General features: G+C 50.7%; 3 protein-coding genes across 5 annotated transcripts; 2 read left to right on the top strand and 1 right to left on the bottom strand.

The window, feature by feature from the left end:
- Positions 1-1,914: 1,914 nt before the first annotated feature.
- On the top strand, positions 1,915-3,143 carry Ier3 (immediate early response 3). The gene is made up of 2 exons (XM_021186531.2): positions 1,915-2,167; positions 2,277-3,143. The coding sequence occupies exons 1-2, from the start codon at positions 1,958-1,960 to the stop codon at positions 2,547-2,549; spliced, it is 483 nt and encodes a 160-aa protein (XP_021042190.1). The 5' UTR covers positions 1,915-1,957; the 3' UTR covers positions 2,550-3,143.
- Positions 3,144-3,548: 405 nt separating this feature from the next.
- Positions 3,549-13,329, top strand: Flot1 (flotillin 1). 3 transcript variants are annotated; one of them, XM_021186527.3, is made up of 13 exons: positions 3,549-3,731; positions 4,040-4,096; positions 4,352-4,427; positions 4,503-4,593; positions 4,790-4,933; positions 5,033-5,152; positions 5,640-5,735; positions 5,956-6,108; positions 10,421-10,602; positions 10,698-10,743; positions 11,214-11,351; positions 11,504-11,668; positions 13,048-13,329. In XM_021186527.3, exons 2-13 carry the CDS (start codon positions 4,054-4,056, stop codon positions 13,141-13,143), a joined length of 1,350 nt encoding a protein of 449 aa, XP_021042186.1. In that variant the 5' UTR covers positions 3,549-3,731; positions 4,040-4,053; the 3' UTR covers positions 13,144-13,329. The 3 variants fall into 3 exon arrangements, with proteins under 3 accessions (XP_021042186.1, XP_021042187.1, XP_085689253.1); XM_021186528.3 differs by lacking the exon at positions 3,549-3,731 and adding an exon at positions 3,768-3,825; XM_085833127.1 differs by lacking the exon at positions 3,549-3,731 and adding an exon at positions 3,828-3,846.
- Positions 13,330-15,363: 2,034 nt separating this feature from the next.
- Tubb (tubulin beta class I) lies at positions 15,364-18,842 on the bottom strand. The gene is made up of 4 exons (XM_021185726.3): positions 18,568-18,842; positions 17,179-17,287; positions 16,720-16,830; positions 15,364-16,598 (listed from the first exon to the last, which is right to left on the bottom strand). Exons 1-4 carry the CDS (start codon positions 18,622-18,624, stop codon positions 15,541-15,543), a joined length of 1,335 nt encoding a protein of 444 aa, XP_021041385.1. The 5' UTR covers positions 18,625-18,842; the 3' UTR covers positions 15,364-15,540.
- Positions 18,843-19,271: the final 429 nt, after the last annotated feature.

The raw sequence follows: 19,271 nt of genomic DNA, 5'->3' as shown, positions 1-19,271 counted from the left end.
CTTACCGTGAGGTGGCTTTCCTTGAGATTCCCCCAAATCAATCCTGTACTTTTCCAGCTTTGAGCCTCTGCTGATTTTTTTTCTTTCTTTCTTTCTTTTTCTTTTTTTTTTTTACAGTCACCCTTTACATCTGAATGTGTCATATCCCACCTAACGGGTCATCTCAAATGTCACCCCTGACTGAAGCCTCCCTAACTATGAGTCAGATGTGAACACTAACTCCTCAGGGTCCCCATCAGAAGAGTCTGGTCATGGTCCCCTCCTAAGTCCAGGGGATAAAATCTTTCAGACCAAAGTGACAGCTTTATCTGGCTTGCTTTCCTCTCATGGAACTGAGCTCTGAGCTCTCAACAGTGCACATATATTCATATATAATTCAATTACTTATTTGGGAGTATGTATGTGTGGGCATATGTGACCACGTATGGGAGTCAGAGGGTGACTTTCTAAGAATTAGTTATCTTCTTTGACCATGTGGATCCCAGGGGTCAAACTCAGGACATCAGACTGAGCCATCTCACCCAAATTGTTTGTTTTAAGATATCTCTCTCACTCTCTCTTTCTCTCTCTCTCTCTCTCTGTTTTTTTTTTTTTTTTTTTTTTTGTTTTGTTTTTTGTTTTTTGAGACTGGGTTTCTCTGTATAGCCCTGGCTGTCCTGGAACTCACTTTGTAGACCAGGGTGACCTCAAACTCAGAAATCCACCTGCCTCAGCCTCCCAAGTGCTGGGATTAAAGGCATACACCACCACGCCCAGCCATATATCTCATTTTTACTTTACGCATATGAGTCTTTTGTCTTTGAGTATGTATGTGTACCACATGCATGTGGATGCCTACAGAGATCAAAAAGGGAAAAGGGCATCAGATCTCCTGGGATGAGATGCCACTTGAGTTCTGGAAACTGATTCCAGGTCCTCTGCAAAAGCAGCAGTGTTCTTAATAACTGTGCCACCAATCAATCTCTCTCTCTCTCTCTCTCTCTCTCTCTCTCTCTCTCTCTCTCTCCCCCTCCCCCCTCCCCCCCTTTCTATGTTATGGTTTTGGTTTGTTTGTTTGTCGTTTGAAACTGGAGCTTGTTTTGCTGTGTCTTCCTGCCTCTGCTCAGCAGGCTGGGAAGAGGGCTGAAGTTTCATGTTGTGATGGGTAGTTTCCACCACACTTTCACTCGGACTGTTAGGTGCTCAGAAATGTTGACTTCTGTGTTCAGGGAAAGCAGTCTCTCAAGCATTACAGAGATCCCGTGGGTTCCTAATGGTGCTATTGACGACGGGCACAAAGTCTCATAATTTTAGAAACTTCTTCACTTTACATCTTATTTTGTGACCCACCTAGTATGGGGCAAAGGCAGGAGCTTCGGACTTCCTGCCTTCCCTCTATCCCTTTGAATAGCGTCTCAGGAGTGTCCCTAGGTAACCATTGCAGTTTTGTGTCCGTGTGCTCTGTTGAAATCTCTGTGATGTGTGTATGGTTTTCACGTGAACGGAGGCAGGCAGAGCCGGGTCTGTGGGTTCTAGTGTGTTCTTAATCTTCTTGGAAGTTTGTGCAATGACTTCCCTCCTGTTTCCTACGCATACCTCCAAGTACGTGAATGTGTTTTCTGTGGTCCCTTGATCTTGCTGGACTTCACTAAGGAGGGTGGCTGGACCATCTGCTACGTGTCTGAGAGACCCTCTCTAGCTACCTCATGTCCGGACGTGAGCTTACTCCCAATGTTTTTACCCACCAGCATTCACTACTCCCAGGAAAGAACGTGCACTGGGGCACCTAGAGAATAACCAATCAAGGCTCCGCCTACATTTTGCTTCCTCCTTGGAATTTCCAGCCCTGTGCAGCCAACTGCTCCCCAGCTGCGAAGGGCGGAGTTCCCCCCGGCCCGGCCCCTTCTTTGGCTCTATAAGTAGCTCTGCTTTGCGGGGGATTTGCACTCCTCTACTCTCTCTGCACGACGTCTAAATTATGTGCCACTCGCGCAACCATCTCCACACCATGACTGGCCTGAGGGCCCCTTCTTCAGCTCCCTCCACCGGCCCGGAACTCCGGCGGGGCTCTGGTCCCGAGATTTTCACCTTCGACCCTCTCCCGGAGCGGGCCGTAGTGTCCACCGCGCGTCTGAACACTTCTCGCGGGCACCGAAAACGCAGCCGAAGGGTGCTCTACCCTCGAGTGGTGAGTATCGCCCGAGTGGGCAGCAGGAGGTCGCGTCGCCCTGGAACTTGTAGGGAACAACTAGACGCGGGGACCTTCGATCTGACGTTTCCCTCTTTTGTCTGCTCAGGTCCGGCGCCAGCTACCAACCGAGGAACCCAACATTGCCAAGAGGGTCCTCTTTCTCCTGCTCGCCATCATCTTCTGCCAGATTTTGATGGCTGAAGAGGGTGTGTCGCAGCCCCTGGCTCGGGAGGATGCTACCAGCGCCGTGACACCTGAGCCCATTTCTGCGCCCATTACTGCGCCCCCGGTCCTCGAGCCTTTGAACCTGACCTCGGAGTCCTCGGACTATGCGCTGGATCTTAAAGCTTTTCTCCAGCAACATCCGGCGGCCTTCTAAACGCGATGGGTCACAGTCCGAAGAAACAAAGGCACCATGGGTACCTGGTGCGCGAGAACGTATCCCAAACTGGGATTTCTAAGGCAACGCTAACTCAGAACACTACCGCCAAGAGGCACCGTGGGTCCTGGCTAGGCCCACTGGGGACGGACAGAAACTTTCTCCGTGTCTAATTAATATTTATGTATTTATGTATATCCTCCTATGTGGAGGGGTGTATGTAATATTTATTCTAACTTATGCAGGGGTGCGAGATATGCTTCCCTGCTGTAACACAGATATTTATTACGATTTCTAGGGTCGGTAAGACAGAGTTGTGGGAGGGAGGACCCGGGTGGTAGGAGTCCCAGCTTGGGGATTAGTTTTGGGGGGGGCATAAGATTAGGGGTAACACTCCGTCTTCCAGCACTTCAACTCTGTAGTCTGTTGTAAGGCTTTGGAAGACCCTTGGGAATCCGGCCTTTGATGTCTTCTGGTTGCTTCTCAGGGGCAGCTGCAGGAGTCTTGGGTCCATGGATTGTCAGAGGGCGGCTGTCTGGGGTCGCCTAGTATGTTCTGTGAACACGAATAAACTTGATTTGCCTGTCATTATTATCTGCAGTTCTCGAAGTGTATCATTTCAAGCAGGGGGGGGGGGCGGGGGAGGGAGTGGCGGGAGAATGTGACTAGGTGCTCAGTCCTCACCCTTTCTTGGGTCCTGAACTCTTTCTTGGAGTTACAGACCTATATCCGGTCACCGGATGCAGTCATACATTGCAGGGTGTGCGGTTTTCCCAGTTAGAGAGTGGTGTGGCAACCTGCTTACTCATGGCAGGCGGCGGGTATTCAGGAACCGGAGTGGAAGGGCGTGGCCTCGGTTGGGGGCGGAGCTTCCAGGCGATGCTCCGAGCAGGGGGAGTTGGTTGTTGAGGGGGGGGGGGGCGGAATGTCTGGCATCCCCCTGGGCTGCCGAGAACTGGAGTGCTGCGGACCCGAGCGGAGCCTGCCGGGAAAGGGGCGGACCAAAGGGTTGGGAGGGGGCGGGGTCGCGTCTGTTGCTGCAACAGGGTGCGGCCGGGTGGGGGGCGCAAGTGCAGCTTCCACTTAGCCGGGTGTCCGAGCAGTCCCCACCCCGTTCTGGGGTTCTGCGGGTCTCCGCGCTTCCCCAGACCCCGGTGGGGTTGCTTACGGACGTTCCGGAAGGTGAGTGGGGATGGGAGGCGGAGCCTTGGGCTACCGAAGAGCCTGGAGGCTGCGGAACTGCTGCAGACCCCTGGGCGCGGGAGAGCTTTGTGTGGTAGAGGGGCTAGGGGGCGCGGTGAGAGGAAGATTGTGAGAATCAGCTGGCACAGAGGAAGAAGTCCCGGGGGGGGGGGTGGTATTAGGACTGTCACCGGGGCGCTCAAGGGACTGGGCGGTGGCAGAGGCAGTCGGTGCTCCTGATAGGAGGGTAAGGAGGTGCCATAGGGCCCCTTCCCCTTTGCAAAGGCTTCCTCTCTATTCCTCTCCAGCTGCAGCTTCAACCATGTTTTTCACTTGTGGCCCAAATGAGGCCATGGTGGTCTCCGGTAAGTCTCCTCCCAGCCAGTGACACCCACCCCACGCCCTCTCTTAAACCTGACCTCTGCCCCCTCCTGTCCGCACCAGCTTCCCAGCCCCAACGTTCTGCCCGCGATGGCCACAAACAACCTGTGATTCTCAGCCTCCAAGGCATAGTAATGCACCCCCCACTCCCCAACATCCAGATTCTCCTCATGGGCGTTCCACCTTTTACCCCATGGTCTTTTGCTCTGCCACGATCACATTATGCCCCCACAATACAGGGTTCTGCAGGAGCCCCCCAGTCATGGTGGCCGGAGGCCGAGTGTTTGTCCTACCCTGCATTCAGCAAATCCAGAGGTAGGTAGCAACAGAACCCAGGAAGGGAACCCATTTTCCTCTCTCTCTCTTACTGTCTGCTCCTTTTCCCCCTAGGATCTCTCTCAACACACTGACCCTCAATGTCAAGAGTGAGAAGGTCTATACCCGCCACGGGGTCCCCATCTCAGTCACGGGCATTGCCCAGGTGAGGCTCTCAGAGCCTTCCTCCCAAAGCCCACCCCCACCTTTCTCCTGGCCATTAAGCACCTCTGGCCGTGGACTTCTCAACTCTGCCTTTCCGCTGGTCTCACTTTCAGCCGCCACCCCCAAGACCCCTAGCTCTTGCTCCTCCTCTCCTTGCTTCCACCATCATACCCTTTCTATCTCTACTACGGCTGCAGGTGAAAATCCAGGGCCAGAACAAGGAGATGCTGGCAGCTGCCTGCCAGATGTTCCTGGGGAAGACGGAGGCGGAGATTGCCCACATTGCCCTGGAGACACTGGAAGGCCACCAGAGGGCAATCATGGCCCACATGACTGTGGAGGTAGGGCCAGGGGACAGGATGAGAGGACCATGACAGACCAGCTCACCTGTGACAGGTGATGAATCTGACTGCCCTCTTCCAACTGTTCTTCCTCTGTAGGAGATCTATAAGGATAGACAGAAGTTCTCAGAGCAAGTTTTCAAAGTGGCCTCCTCCGACCTGGTCAACATGGGTATCAGCGTGGTTAGCTACACTCTGAAGGACATTCATGATGACCAGGTAAAAACAGTTGGGCGAGGCAGACTTGATAGCTGGCACCTATAATCCCAACACTGGGGTGGGGGTGGGGTGGGGGCCTAAAGCAGGAGGGATCCATAGGTCATCTGGGCTACATATGAATTCCATTCCAGCCTGGGCTACATAATGAGTTCCAGACTAGCCCTGGCTATGAGGTGAGATCCTATCTCAAAACAAACAGCCTGATGTGGTGATACAGGCCTTTAATCCCAGCACTCAGGAGGCAGAGGCAGGTGGATCTCTGTGAGTTGGAGCCCAGTCTGGTCTACAAGGCAAGTACCAAGAGAGACCTGTATAATAGACCTTATCTCAAAAAACAGAATGTGGTTAGTGGTAGAGCAGTGACCTAGCCTAGTGTGCTGGGGGCCCCCGGCTCCATCCTACACCACAAGACAAACAAAAGCCAAGGCAGTTGATCCTTCCTGATCCCATCTCAAACCCTCCTGAGACTGATTTCCCTCTCCCACAGGATTACTTACACTCGTTAGGAAAGGCTCGCACGGCACAAGTCCAAAAAGATGCTCGGATTGGGGAAGCCGAGGCCAAGAGAGATGCCGGGATACGGGTGAGGGAGATGGGGCTGCTCAGTCACCACTGGCTTGCTAGATTCTCAGGGGACAAGGGCACAGGGTGGTTGGAAGGTCCAGCTGAGTGTGGTTGGCTAAGCTGTGTGTGTGTGGGGGGGGGGGGGGTGTCCTGGCAGAGAGCAAGCAGGGGGTGGCGATAGAGAGTCTGGCAGAGAGCAGGCCCTTACCCTTTGGCCTCCCTCACTAACCCTGACCTAGGAGGCTAAGGCCAAGCAGGAGAAGGTATCTGCACAGTGTCTCAGTGAAATAGAGATGGCCAAGGCGCAGAGGGACTATGAGCTGAAGAAAGCCACCTACGACATCGAGGTTAACACCCGGCGAGCACAGGCTGACCTGGCCTATCAGCTGCAGGTAAGCACTGGTGTTTATAGGCTGCTTGTCAATGACCCTTCCCCTTTCTTGAGTCCATCTGTATTAGGAGACACATTGATCTTTACTCTGATTCTGGTACACCATTTTTAAAAAAGATCAAAGGTCATTTATTTATTTTGTTTATGTGAATACACCATAGCTGTCTTCAGACACACTAGAAGAGGGCATCGGATCCCATTACAGATGGTTGTGAGCCACCGTATGGTTGCTGGGAATTAAACTCAGGACCTCTGGAAGAGCAACCAGTGCTCTTATCCACTGAGCCATCTCTCCAGTCCCCAGGGTACCTCATTTTCGGTCCTTTCCTCAGTATGATAAAAGACATAAAAGCAGAGACTCAAAGCATAAATACCTGTACATGTATGTGTATCTTCACATACATGTAGGCTGGAGCATTCAGATGAAAACCCCAAGACAGAGACAGACAGACAGACAGATAGACAGAAAGACAGGAACTCAAGTAGGGACTGGAGAGAGAGCTCAGTTGATAAAGTGCTAAATGGCACACACTTGTAATCCCCACATGGGGGGAGCAGAGACAGGTGAGTCTTGGGGGATCACTGTCCAGCCAGGTTAGTACAATCATTGAACCTCAGGCCAAGGAGAGACTGTACGTATGTGTATCTGCACGTATATGTAGGCTGGAGCATTCAGCTGAAAACCCAAGACAGACAGACAAAAAGATAGAAAGGCAGGCAGGCAGGCCATGAATGCGATTGACCAAGAGGTAGACTGTGCCTCTCTGTAAAGGCACCCGGTTGCAGGTGGAAACCAAAGTGAAGAACCGCCCTGTCCCCCACTCACCAAGCTGTGTTCTGGGTATGGGTCTGCACCTGTTCAGGAGAAGAGAAACCTCTTCCCTTGTGCATAGGGTGCCCCAAAACTTTGGTGATCAAAAGAGAGGGTGAGGAAGGAAACAGCCTTGAATGACGGAAAGTGAGTCTTGGGTGGCCCTTTCCATGACAAGAAGGTATAGCTGGGCCCTGTCATTCATGCATTGCACATTTGACCAGGATTTATGGGTGAAGCACAGGTCAGTGCCTGCAGCATTTGCTGTGTGTGCTGGACACGAGAAGGCTGAAGAATTCTAGTTGGCTGATGCACCCTCCAAATAAGCTCAGACACGGAAATGCTGCCTTGTGTCTGCACTCAAGCTGCAGACGGTTTCGATGGGTATCGTCTCTCAGGTCTGAAGGTACAACACACACACTCACACACACTCACACACACTCACACTTTCGCTAAAATGATTCAGATAGTACTAAAGTGCTTTGTGGAGTTCCTTAGCACTGGAGGCCGTGAAGTGTTTATGGATAAAGTGTGTGTTGTTAGGTTACCTCTGTTCAGGCACGCATTAAAATGCAGTTGGCTTCTGTTCTACACTAATGCATCAGTTCTGTGTGCTTTAATATAAAATTTCTTTAATTATTTTGTTTGTCGGTCAGTTGTTTTTGTTTTCTTTTGTTCTTTGAGATAGGGTCTCACAGTGTAGCCCTGTTTGGTCTAGAACTCACTATGTAGACCATGCTGGTTTTAAACACAGAGATCCATCCACCTGCCCTCAAGTGCTAGGATTAAAGTTGTGCACCACCATGCCCTGCTTGCTTATTTGAGACAGGGTCCTTGTGTCTGCACTCACTCAGGCTGCAGACGGTTTCGATGGGTATCATCTCTCGGATCTGAGGGTCTGAGGGTACAACACACTCACACACACACACACACACACACACACACTCACACTCTCACTAAAACGATTTAGATAGTACTAAAGTGCTTTGTAGAGTCCCTTAGCACTTGAGGCTGTGAAGTGTTTTACACAGTAGCCCAGGCTAGACTAAAACATGTAACAGTCATCCCATTTCACTCTTTTTACTGCTGGGATTACAATGCCTAGCTTAAAAGGTATCTTTAAACAGAAACACTTAAACAAAATTATATATTGATTAGCTGATAAAAGTATAGATTACACTGTTCCTTGAACTCAGAGATCCTCCTGCCTCTGCCTCCAAGTGCCGGGGTTAAAGGTGTTCAGTGTGGTGGCACACACCTTTAATCCCAGCGCTTGAGAGGCAGAGGCAGGTGAATCTCTATGAGCTGGAGGCCAGCCTGGTCTACAGAGCTGTTCCAGGACAGCCAAGGCTACACAGAGAAACCCTGTCTGGAAAAAAAAAAACAAAAAAGATTTATTTTTATGTTATGTGTTTATGGGATGAGTGTTTTGCCTACATGTTTATGTGTCCACCGTGTGCATGTGTGTTCTTTCTTGGTGCCTGTAGAGGTCAGAAGAGGGCATCACATCCCCTGGAACTGGAGTTAGAAATGGTTGTAAGGTGCCAGGCAGGTGCTGGGACTTGAACTCAAGACCTCTGTAAGAGCAGCCAGTGCTCTTAACTGCTGAGCTTTCTCTCCAGCCACAATTATGTTTAATTTAATTAAATTTATGTATGTTCAGGTCAGAGACAACCTGCTGCAAGAGCCAGCTCTTTCCTACCATGAGGTTTCCCCCAGGATCAAACTCAGTAGTCAGTCTTGGAGACAGGCTTGGAGACAGATGCCTTTATTCCCCAAGCCATCTTAGTCCAAGATCACATCAAGTTTGAAGCCAGCTCGGATTCTATCCTTTTTTTTTTTTTCTTTTTTCTTTTTCCTTTTTTTCTTTCTTTCTTTCATTCTTTTTTTTTTTTTTTTTTTTTTTTTTGGTTTTTCGAGACAGGGTTTCTCTGTATAGCCCTGGCTGTCCTGGAACTCACTCTGTAGACCAGGCTGGCCTCGAACTCAGAAATCGGCCTGCCTCTGCCTCCCAAGTGCTGGGATAAAAGGCATGTGCCACCACTGCCTGGCTATTCTATACTTTTAAGGTAGCCTTTCTACAGAGTGACAACTCCCTACCTTAAAAAAAAAAAAAAAGACTGGAGAGATGGCTCAGCGTAGCTGCTCTTCCAGAGGTCCTGGGTTCAATTCCCAGCAACCACACGGTGGCTCACATAGCATAACTGTAGTCCCATGAGATCGAATGTCCTCTTCTAGGATGCAGGTGTACATGCAAAGCACACCATGTACATAAAATGCATGCATGCATAAACAAACAAGCGAGTACTGAGAGATGGTTGGTGGCACATGCCTTTAATCTCTGCCTAGGGAACTAGGGAAGGCGAATTATCTCCTTCAGTTCGTTATATATTTTAGATATTAGCCCTCTTTCAGATATGGGGTTAGTGAAGATTATTTCTCAATTAGTAGTTTTCTGATTTGTCTTTTCGACTATTTCCTTTGCCTAACAGAAGCTTTCCAGTTTCATGACGTCCCATTTATCAATTCTTGATCTTAGAGCATGAGCCATTGGAGTTTTGTTTAGGAATTTTCCCCTGTACCAATGAGTTCAAGGCTCTTTCACACTTTCTCATCTCTTAGATTCAGTGTATCTGGTTTTATGTGGAAGTCCTTGATCCATTTGGACTTGAGCTTTGTACAAGGTGACAAATATGGGTCTATTTTCATTCTCCTAAAAACAGACAGCCAGTTAGACCAGCACCATTTATGGAGTATTCTTTCTTTTTTTTTTTTTTTTGGTTTTTCGAGACAGGGTTTCTCTGTATAGCCCTGGCTGTCCTGGAACTCACTCTGTAGACCAGGCTGGCCTCGAACTCAGAAATCCGCCTGCCTCTGCCTCCCGAGTGCTGGGACTAAAGGCGTGCGCCACCACGCCCGGCTGAAAAAAGAAATTTGAACACACATGATCTCTGGAAGCTGGTTATGGCAGTTGCTTCTAGAAAGGGAACCAAGAGATTTGAGGCAAGAGGTGAGAGGAAGCCACTTTCTACGTGTCTCCTTTCCTTTTGAGTTAATTTTGTTCCTTATTTTGTGTGCAAAAGATTTTTTTAAAAGATATCTGCCGCCGTGGTGGTGCACGCCTTTAATCCCAACACTTGGGAGGCTGAGGCAGGTGGGTTTCTGAGTTCGAGGCCAGCCTGGTCTACAGAGTGAGTTCCAGGACAGCCAGGGCTACACAGAGAAACCCTGTCTTGAAAAACCAAAAAAAAAAAAAAAAAGATATCTGCTGGCAGGGCGTGAAAGGCAGTACTGACCGTTGAGCTGCCCAGGCTGGCGTTGATGGTGGCTTACTCTTAAGACTGGCAGCAAAGACAAATGGAGACATGTGAACAGGACTGCGGTGGTAGATTATGACCACAAAGGGCTCAGTGCCCTCGGGACCCTCATACTGTAGCGAGTTACCCAGGGAGGGCAGGTACCAGCTTCATCCATTCTGACTCAAGTGCCCTTTGCTCCCTAGGTGGCCAAGACGAAGCAGCAGATCGAGGAGCAGCGGGTGCAGGTGCAGGTGGTTGAGCGCGCCCAGCAGGTGGCAGTGCAGGAGCAGGAGATCGCCCGGCGCGAGAAGGAGCTGGAGGCTCGCGTGCGCAAGCCAGCAGAGGCTGAGCGCTACAGGCTGGAGCGCCTGGCGGAAGCAGAGAAGTAACAATCCCCTCCCTGAGCCCCCTCACGGCCCCTTGACGCTCATAGTCAGAAAAGGCGCCCTTGACTGTGAACTGCTTCCCTTCTGTCCCCAGGGCCCAGCTGATCATGCAGGCAGAAGCCGAAGCTGAGTCAGTGCGGGTGAGTTGGGGTATGGCTCCTGATGGACACAGGGAAGGGCTTGTTAGGGTTTCTTACTCTCTATTGCTTGTTTCTGGATTTCTGAGGCAAGACTATTACTGTGCCACCCTGGCTGACCTGGAACTCACTGTGTAAACAAGATGGCTTCAAACTCAGGGAGACCCACCTACCTCTGCTTCCCAAGTACTGGGATTCAAGGCACTCACAATGGAAAGCTGTTATTGTTGTTGTTGCTCCTCTCCTCCTCCTCCTCCTCCTCCTCCCCCTCTCCCCCTCCTCCCCTCCCCCCTCCAATGGGGGGGGGGCAAGGTGGTGCACCTTGCCAATGTGGAGGTCAGATCTCCTGGAAATTTTAAGTAAGGTTGTTGGCCTTCCTGGCAAGCACCTTTACCCTCTGAATCTCATTGTCCTCAGAATTTGGTATCCTTAATGAGTTGCCATCAGTCTTGAATGCCCTGTGCCCTCTACAGATGCGAGGGGAAGCTGAGGCCTTTGCCATAGGTGCCCGCGCTCGTGCTGAGGCCGAGCAAATGGCCAAGAAGGCAGAAGCCTTCCAGATGTACCAGGAGGCCGCCCAGCTGGACATGCTGCTGGAGAAACTGCCCCAGGTCTGCAGACCAGTGGGACTCTGAGAAGAGGGGTGACTGGGGTGGGGGTCCTCGGGGGTGCCAAATATAAGGCAGGACCGAAGCGAGGAATTGTGGTCAGTTGTGGGGTGAATCTGATGGATGGTGTAGTCATAGCTATCTCTGCCTACCAGGTAGCAGAAGAGATCAGTGGTCCCCTGACCTCAGCCAATAAGATCACGCTGGTGTCTAGTGGAAGCGGAACCATGGGGGCAGCCAAAGTTACTGGGGAAGTACTGGACATCTTGAGCCGCCTGCCAGAGAGTGTGGAGAGACTCACAGGCGTCAGCATCTCCCAGGTGAGGGGGCAATGCAGAATGTGTGTGTTACTGAGTACCCAAATTGTGTGATACAGTAGGCTGGGTACTTAATGGGCATCCGGGAGCCCATGAAGTCACAGACAGTGACTCAATTCCCAGAACCTATGTCAGGTCCCTGCTTGGCTAGCTCCAGGCCAGTGAGAGATCCTGAAAACGTACAGTGCTTGGGGAATGACAGCCAAATTATCCTTCGCCTTTCACACACAAGTGCACGCGCACACACAAAAGGACTCCCTCCAACATGACTAAATGATGCAGTCCCCGTGACTGGGAAGCAGAACACAGGCCAGTCTTCTGTAGCCTGTGTGCCTGGGCACCACAGGAGAGCAAAGAATTAGCTGCTACCTGTTGGCAGCTGTCTCATTTCCTGCCGTGTCATTTCTTCCCTGGAGTTTACCCAGCTGTGGCAAAGGTAAGTAAAGTCACCTATGACAGGTTGCCAATCTGTGCCTGTTTCCTCGTCTTAAGATTGTCTTCTGTCCTGGAACTCACTCTGTAGACCAGGATGGCCTCAAACTCAGAAACCTGCCCCCCTAGTGCTGGGATGAAAGGCATGCCCTGCAAGATGGTCTTAATGAGCTGGCCATGGTGGGCTCCCAGCACTCAGGACGCAGAGACAGGAGGGTCTCTTGAGTTTGAGGTCAGCCTAGCCAAAGAACAAGTTCCAGGACAGTCAGGACTACATAGAGAAACCCTGTCTCAGAAAAAAAAAGAAAAAAAAAAGCCGGGCGTGGTGGCGCACGCCTTTAATCCCAGCACTCGGGAGGCAGAGGCAGGCGGATTTCTGAGTTCGAGGCCAGCCTGGTCTACAAAGTGAGTGCCAGGACAGCCAGGGCTACACAGAGAAACCCTGTCTCGAAAAACCAAAAAAAAAAAAAAAAAAAAAAAGAGCACCTGACTGCTCTTCCGAAGGTCCGAAGTTCAAATCCCAGCAACCACATGGTGGCTCACAACCACCCGTAATGAGATCTGATGCCCTCTTCTGGTGTGTCTGAAGACAGCTATAGTGTACTTACATATAATAAATAAATCTTTTTTTAAAAAAACAAACAAAAAAACCAAAACCACATGTGTATTAAAGCAGTCTTTATCAAGCTGGGTTTGTTGGGATATCCTTGAAGCCTGCTCTAGGGTTTGAGCTAAGGAGTATGCAAGCAAAGCTCTAGTACCTCTGACCTCTTCAGTGATGGGTCCCCGTGACTACACGGATACCTAGAACTTGCTATGAGTCTACACCAGACTCGAGATGCACCTCCCCTCAGCTTTTTCAATGTCCAGAACCCATCCTTCCAAATGGATGGGACAGAGAACAGATGCTGGGTTCCCACGCTGTCACATCTTTTTTTTTTTTCCTCTAGGTCAATCACAACAAGCCTTTAAGGACAGCGTGTGAGCCCTCAGCCCTGGACGTGTGGCCTGAGCGGGTCTCATTGGGGAGTGGTCTCGTTGCATGAACCTCACCTGGCCTCCCTGAGCATGGCCCCCGACAGGGGTGCACACCTCTCCTTGCCAAATAGTCTGTGCCTTGCCTTGGAGGGTTTGCCCTTCTTAGCCCATTCATTGCCAGTGCCCTGCACCAAGACTGACTATCTCCAGCCCATCTCAACTATTTAACTTCCTGATTAAACTAGACTGTTTGAGCCTGGTTATTTATACTTCTTTCCTCACTCAGACCAAAAGATACCCCTAAAGATCTTGTTAAATAAATGAGGTACTGACACTAACAGCTAAAATACCAGTTTGCAGCAGGCTGGAAGCAGAACAAGTTCCAGGCCAGCCTGGGTAGCGAAAACCTGACTCCCATCTTCCCTAGAAGTTGGCCCTGCAGACTCCTGCAATGAAGTCCTTAAGTACAGCCCTCCCTGGGCTCACAGTACCAGTCAGGTGCCAGTCTGTGTTATAGGAAATGGTGTAGAATCCACATGCACCCCTCAAACACCCTGCTCTACATATTAAATCCCGACGACGTTTTATACCTAATACCTCTACTAGGTAGCTTCAGCTACTATTAACAAGGAACTCAAAGCCAGCCTGAGCAAGTCTCAAACTTAGAATGGTGTGACTACAGGTTAACCCCAGAGGGATGTGCAATGTGTTGGGAGGGTTGCTGATGGGGTGTCAGGTGCTATTTTTAGGATTGTGGGCTGCTTTGAACCCACAATCTTTCCTTTGAAAGCTGGCATTAGAGGTTTGTCCAATTGGAATACCTAGAGAGCTGGGGATGTCACTCAGTGGTCCCCAGCCCTGAAAGAAACTGCTAGGCATGCCACATGTACTATCTCAGCTATTGGAAAGGCATGGGTAGGAGACTCACCTAATTAGTGACAACCTTGGTGTACTGGCTAGTTTTGTATCAACTTGACAACAGGCTGGAGTTATCAGAGAAAGGAGCTTCAGTTGGGGAAATGTCAGCTGTAAGGCATTTTCTCAATTAGTGATCAAGGGGGGGAAGGGCCCCTTGTGGGTTGGGACCATCACTGGGCTGGTAGTGTTGGGGTCTAAGAGAACAGGCTGAGCAAGCCAGTAAGGAACATCGCTCCATGGCTTCCCGCCATGCTTGAGTTCCAGTCCTGACTTTCTTTGGTGATGAACAGCAGTGCGGAAATATAAGCTGAATAAACCCTTTCCTCCCCAACTGCACCTTGGTCATGATGTTTGTGCAGGAATAGGCAAAACCCTGACTAAGACACTTGGAAACAGTATATTTCAACCTGGGACCGGTTCCTCCACCAGCAGCTTTAACTACCCCTGAATGAGCACACAGCCTCACACCCTTTTTCCAATTCCCATTTATTTTTGGCTCTGGGGCAATGTCATCTTTTCAATATGAAAAAAGAAAAAAAAAAAGCAAGTACAACACAATAGAAAGGTAGGAAATGACCAAACCAAGGGCAGAACAGGGCAGACGTGGTAACAAGCCCATCTGGGGAGTGTCTGAAACACCCAGGTGGAAACATACTTTCCCAAGTGTGGAGTTTCAGCGGGAATTGGAGTGTTCAGAGACCAAGGCCTTGCCACACCCCCAACCCCCATCTCTCGGAGAAAGGAGAACCAATACAGGGAAGACACTTCCAATGGCAGATTTGGCTCAGGACAGCTGGGAGGATATAAATGGAGTTAATACTGCTAATACCTCTCCTGAGGCTGAGAGATGAGGCAGGAGAAAAACAAAACCCTGCTGACTGAAAGCCCAGGTGGATTCTAAATGGCCCTGACTGGAAAACCCCACACCCCTCTCTTCCTGGTGGTCTCTACCTAGTATCCCCTCCACCCATGTTTCCCCGATCCACTACTTTGCTTTAAAATGGTGGTTACTATCTGAGTTCTTAGGATTGGGCTGGGTTCTACACAGGATCTGGAGCAGACTTCAGGTTTCTGGAGAATATTCTGGAATATTAACTGGACAGTCAAATAATAATTTAAAAATGGATACTTGCTGGACGGTGGTGGTGATTAAAGGGCACACCTTTAATCCCAGCACTTGGGAGGCAGAGGCAGGCAGATTTCTAAGTTCGAGGCTAGCCTGGTCTACAAAGTGAGTTCCAAGACAGCCAGGGCTACACAGAGAAACCCTGTTTGGAAAAAAAAAAAAAAAAGATACCAGTAGGAAGCACAGGGTAACAACCAGAATGTCAGAAATCTAAGTTTGTCAGAGTGGAAAGAGAAAGGAGACATTCCACAAACAAATATTTATTGAGTGCCTGCCATGTGCCAGGCACCGTTTACCCCCAATGAGAAAACAGAACAAAACAAATACAAGACAGAGGCAGCAGAAAGAAACTGGAGGACAAAGGGCAGTTGGAGAAAGCTGAGGGATCTAAGCAGCCTGAGCTGATGCGGGGCTCTCCGCCTCAGGCCTCCTCTTCTGCCTCCTCTCCGAAATCCTCTTCCTCTTCTGCGGTGGCATCCTGGTACTGCTGGTACTCAGAGACGAGGTCGTTCATGTTGCTCTCGGCTTCGGTGAACTCCATCTCGTCCATGCCCTCACCCGTGTACCAGTGGAGGAAAGCCTTCCGGCGGAACATGGCCGTAAACTGCTCAGAGATGCGCTTGAAGAGCTCCTGGATGGCTGTGCTGTTTCCAATGAAGGTGACTGCCATCTTGAGGCCACGTGGTGGGATGTCACAGACAGCTGTCTTGACATTGTTGGGGATCCATTCCACGAAGTAGCTGCTATTCTTATTCTGCACGTTGAGCATCTGCTCATCCACCTCCTTCATGGACATCCGTCCACGGAAGACGGCGGCAACTGTGAGGTACCGGCCGTGGCGCGGGTCGCAGGCGGCCATCATGTTCTTGGCGTCGAAGACCTGCTGGGTAAGTTCAGGCACAGTGAGGGCCCGGTACTGCTGGCTTCCACGGCTGGTGAGAGGGGCAAAGCCAGGCATGAAGAAGTGGAGACGTGGGAACGGCACCATGTTGACAGCCAGCTTTCGAAGGTCAGCATTAAGCTGGCCCGGGAAACGGAGGCAGGTGGTGACACCGCTCATTGTGGCTGAGACGAGATGGTTCAGGTCTCCGTAGGTTGGCGTGGTGAGCTTGAGGGTACGGAAGCAGATGTCGTAGAGGGCCTCGTTGTCAATGCAGTAGGTCTCATCCGTGTTCTCCACCAACTGATGGACGGACAGGGTGGCATTGTAGGGCTCGACCACGGTATCAGACACTTTGGGTGAGGGCACCACACTGAAGGTATTCATGATGCGGTCAGGATATTCTTCCCGGATCTTGCTGATGAGCAGGGTGCCCATGCCAGAGCCAGTGCCTCCACCCAGTGAGTGGGTCAGCTGAAAGCCTTGCAGGCAATCACAGCTCTCCGCCTCCTTCCGCACCACATCCAAGACAGAGTCAACCAACTCAGCTCCCTCTGTGTAGTGGCCTTTAGCCCAGTTGTTGCCTGCCCCAGACTGACCTGGAATGCAGTAAGGGAATAAGCTTCATCACTAAGATATGAGAGAAATACAAATACTTCTTACTCTTTCAACGACTGGAATTAATTCAGTTGAACAAATAGAAATCGATTCCACACTCACCGAAAACGAAGTTGTCTGGTCTGAAGATCTGGCCAAAAGGACCTGAGCGAACGGAGTCCATAGTCCCAGGTTCTAGATCCACCAAGATAGCTCGAGGGACGTACTTGCCACCTGCAGGAATTCAAGTCGATGTTTGATGGATCGGCAATGCATTAGCTCGGGGTTGGGAAATCAGCCACAAAGCACTAAAGCTGTCATTCCAGGCACTACCACCTGGTGGCAGTAGAGCTAATCTTTAGACCCTTAGGGTGTGAGTCTACGGAAAAAATGGGAACCATGCAGAGGGGTAATAGATACTTAAAAGTGTGGAAAAACAGGGCGTGGTGATGCTCTCCTTAAACCCAGCACTTGAGAGGTAGACCTACGGGAGTTCCAGGGCGGCCAGTGATGAATGGGCTGGGCTCACTGTCCAATACAGAGGGCAGGGAATAAGTGTTAAGTGGGGATTTCTGCTCTCACCTGTGGCTTCATTATAGTACACAGAGATTCGGTCCAGCTGCAGGTCGCTGTCACCGTGGTAGGTACCGGTGGGGTCGATGCCATGTTCATCGCTTATCACCTCCCAGAACTGCACAGGGAAGAGCAACGAGGCCTCAATGTCTCAAGTCCTAAGGCATGCCTCCCGCCCCTCATTTCAATTCCAGACACACTGAAACGAGGCTGAGGTGACACTGCAATCCCGTTATCTGCTTGCGGAAGTTCCATGGAGGAACCTACTCGCTGGAAGGCTACAACCTTTGGGTATAGGACCGGTGATGGGTGGGTCAGGCACTATAAGACTATGTGGGCGGATTGGAGGCCACCTATTTGGCTTTGCACCCAGGTTGGCTCCTAAAGCCAGGAACCGCCCTTCCAGGCCAGCACAAAAGAGTTGGGGGAGAAAGGTGCGGCCACTGCAGTCGCCCACCCCTTACGCGCTCCACGTGACTGCGGTGGCGGGCCGCTCCTCCAGCAAACCACAAAGGCGGGAGCAGCGCGGGCGGGGCCTAGGCCGAGGGGCGGGGCCAGTGCGCCCCCGCGGGTAGGGGCCGCATTGTCCCTGCGCGCCAGGGGCTCCAACCCCGCCCCCAAAGGGTCCCACCCTTCGGCTACAATTTAGCGGCCGCACTTCCTCCCTCCCCTCCCCCGCTACATTGTAATTGCTAGCAAAAAGGGGAAAAAAATCTTTAAAAAGCCCCATTGCCTCCTATCTTTATTCCGCTCCTTCCCTCTCCTTAGTCTCCCAGGCAGTCTCTCACATATTTGAAAAGCTCACTTTCATACCGCTCACACCCTAAGATCTCTTTTAAGGGCAATGAAAAGTAAAAGTAGGCCCCTATACAGAATCATTACCAAAAAAAAAAAAAAAAAGCCTTGGGATGGCGGGTTCAATGGAGTCTCCAAGCCTTTGTTGAGAGGTAATGCGTACCGGGGCACCTCTGCAGCTGCCCGCCAAACCTCGCCCCTTCCCCCCTCCATTCTGTTCCAGTAGGGCCCTCCAGGCTGGGTGGGGGTGGCGCAAGGGGAAAACCTCGCCTCGGCTTTGTCTCGGATCGTTTCCGCATCCCTCCAGTCCTCGAACCGTTAGAAAACCCCTTTTAAGACCAGCTCTTCACAGTCCCGACAGCCTCTCCTTTCCCTAAACTCAAAAGGCTCTTTTATTAGCCTTCCGAAAATGTGCCAAGAAAAACATTTCCTCATTTTTCAGTATCAGAACGCTAGCTACAAATATGGGTTATATTTATACGTGCAAAACTTTGAGGGGCCAAATCTGACGAGTGGAGAATGCAAGAGCTCCGTGAACAATGCTCATAATTAACACAGAATTCTCATCTTTACATATTTCAGCTAAAAATTTAAAGTCCTTACCTTAGCACCGATCTGGTTGCCACACTGTCCGGCCTGGATGTGCACGATTTCCCTCATGGCTACGGTTTACTGAAATAATTTTTTTTTTGATGGTTCCAATGTAGGTACCGAGCAAGAAAGATAATTAAGGTTTTTGGGGTTTTTTTCTTCTGGGCCGGTCTCAGACTAAAAGGATGGACCGGAGCCCGGGAGGCTGCAGCAGCGAGATGCAAGCACGACCGCAGGAAGGTTCTAAGAGGCAGAAGAGGCCGGCGAGCGCAGGAGGGAAGGCGCGCAGGGCGGGGCTCGCGTTCGCGCGGCCGGGGGCGGGAGATAGGCGGGCGCCCCGGGTCTTAGACAAAGCCTACCCAACCAGTCGCTGATTAGACCAGCCGATCACGTGCCAGGCGGCCATTGGTTTCTGAGCCAGTGGCGAGCGCAGTCCTTTTTGGGAGTTGTAGTTCTCTATTGTTGTCCACACTGCAAAAAGAAGTTAGGAATGGGTGGGTACTGTGTGAGGAATTGGGGTTATCGTGTGTGTGTATGATTTTTTTTTTTCATGAAAAATGTCCTCACAGGAGATTCCTATTTTCTATTCTGAGAGACGATTTTGTACTAAAAGAGGTTTGGAGAAATGTAGTAATTAGGAGATCTGAGGTGCCTGAGTTGGAAGGTGGGTTGGGCACGCCCTGCCAGCTGCCCACCGCAGTAGGTCTAGGAAAGCC

The sequence above is a fragment of the Mus caroli genome, unplaced genomic scaffold (assembly GCF_978045245.1).
Source record: "Mus caroli unplaced genomic scaffold, Mus_caroli_1 scaffold_18, whole genome shotgun sequence".
NCBI lineage: Eukaryota > Metazoa > Chordata > Mammalia > Rodentia > Muridae > Mus > Mus caroli.
This window is presented reverse-complemented; position numbering and strand designations above follow the sequence as displayed.

Bases quoted from the DNA above. Each gene is read 5' to 3' on its own strand.
- Ier3 (XM_021186531.2), top strand. From the start codon at position 1,958: ATGTGCCACTCGCGCAACCATCTCCACACCATGACTGGCCTGAGGGCC. The intron at 2,168-2,276 runs GTGAGTATCGCC...TTGTCTGCTCAG, and splicing joins GGGTGCTCTACCCTCGAGTG to GTCCGGCGCCAGCTACCAAC.
- Flot1 (XM_021186527.3), top strand. From the start codon at position 4,054: ATGTTTTTCACTTGTGGCCCAAATGAGGCCATGGTGGTCTCCG. The intron at 4,594-4,789 runs GTGAGGCTCTCA...CTACGGCTGCAG, and splicing joins CAGTCACGGGCATTGCCCAG to GTGAAAATCCAGGGCCAGAA. The intron at 6,109-10,420 runs GTAAGCACTGGT...TTTGCTCCCTAG, and splicing joins ACCTGGCCTATCAGCTGCAG to GTGGCCAAGACGAAGCAGCA.
- Tubb (XM_021185726.3), bottom strand. From the start codon at position 18,624: ATGAGGGAAATCGTGCACATCCAGGCCGGACAGTGTGGCAACCAGATC. The intron at 17,288-18,567 runs GTAAGGACTTTA...TTCCCTGTGCAG, and splicing joins GCAACCAGATCGGTGCTAAG to TTCTGGGAGGTGATAAGCGA. The intron at 16,831-17,178 runs GTGAGAGCAGAA...GAATTCCTGCAG, and splicing joins GTACTATAATGAAGCCACAG to GTGGCAAGTACGTCCCTCGA.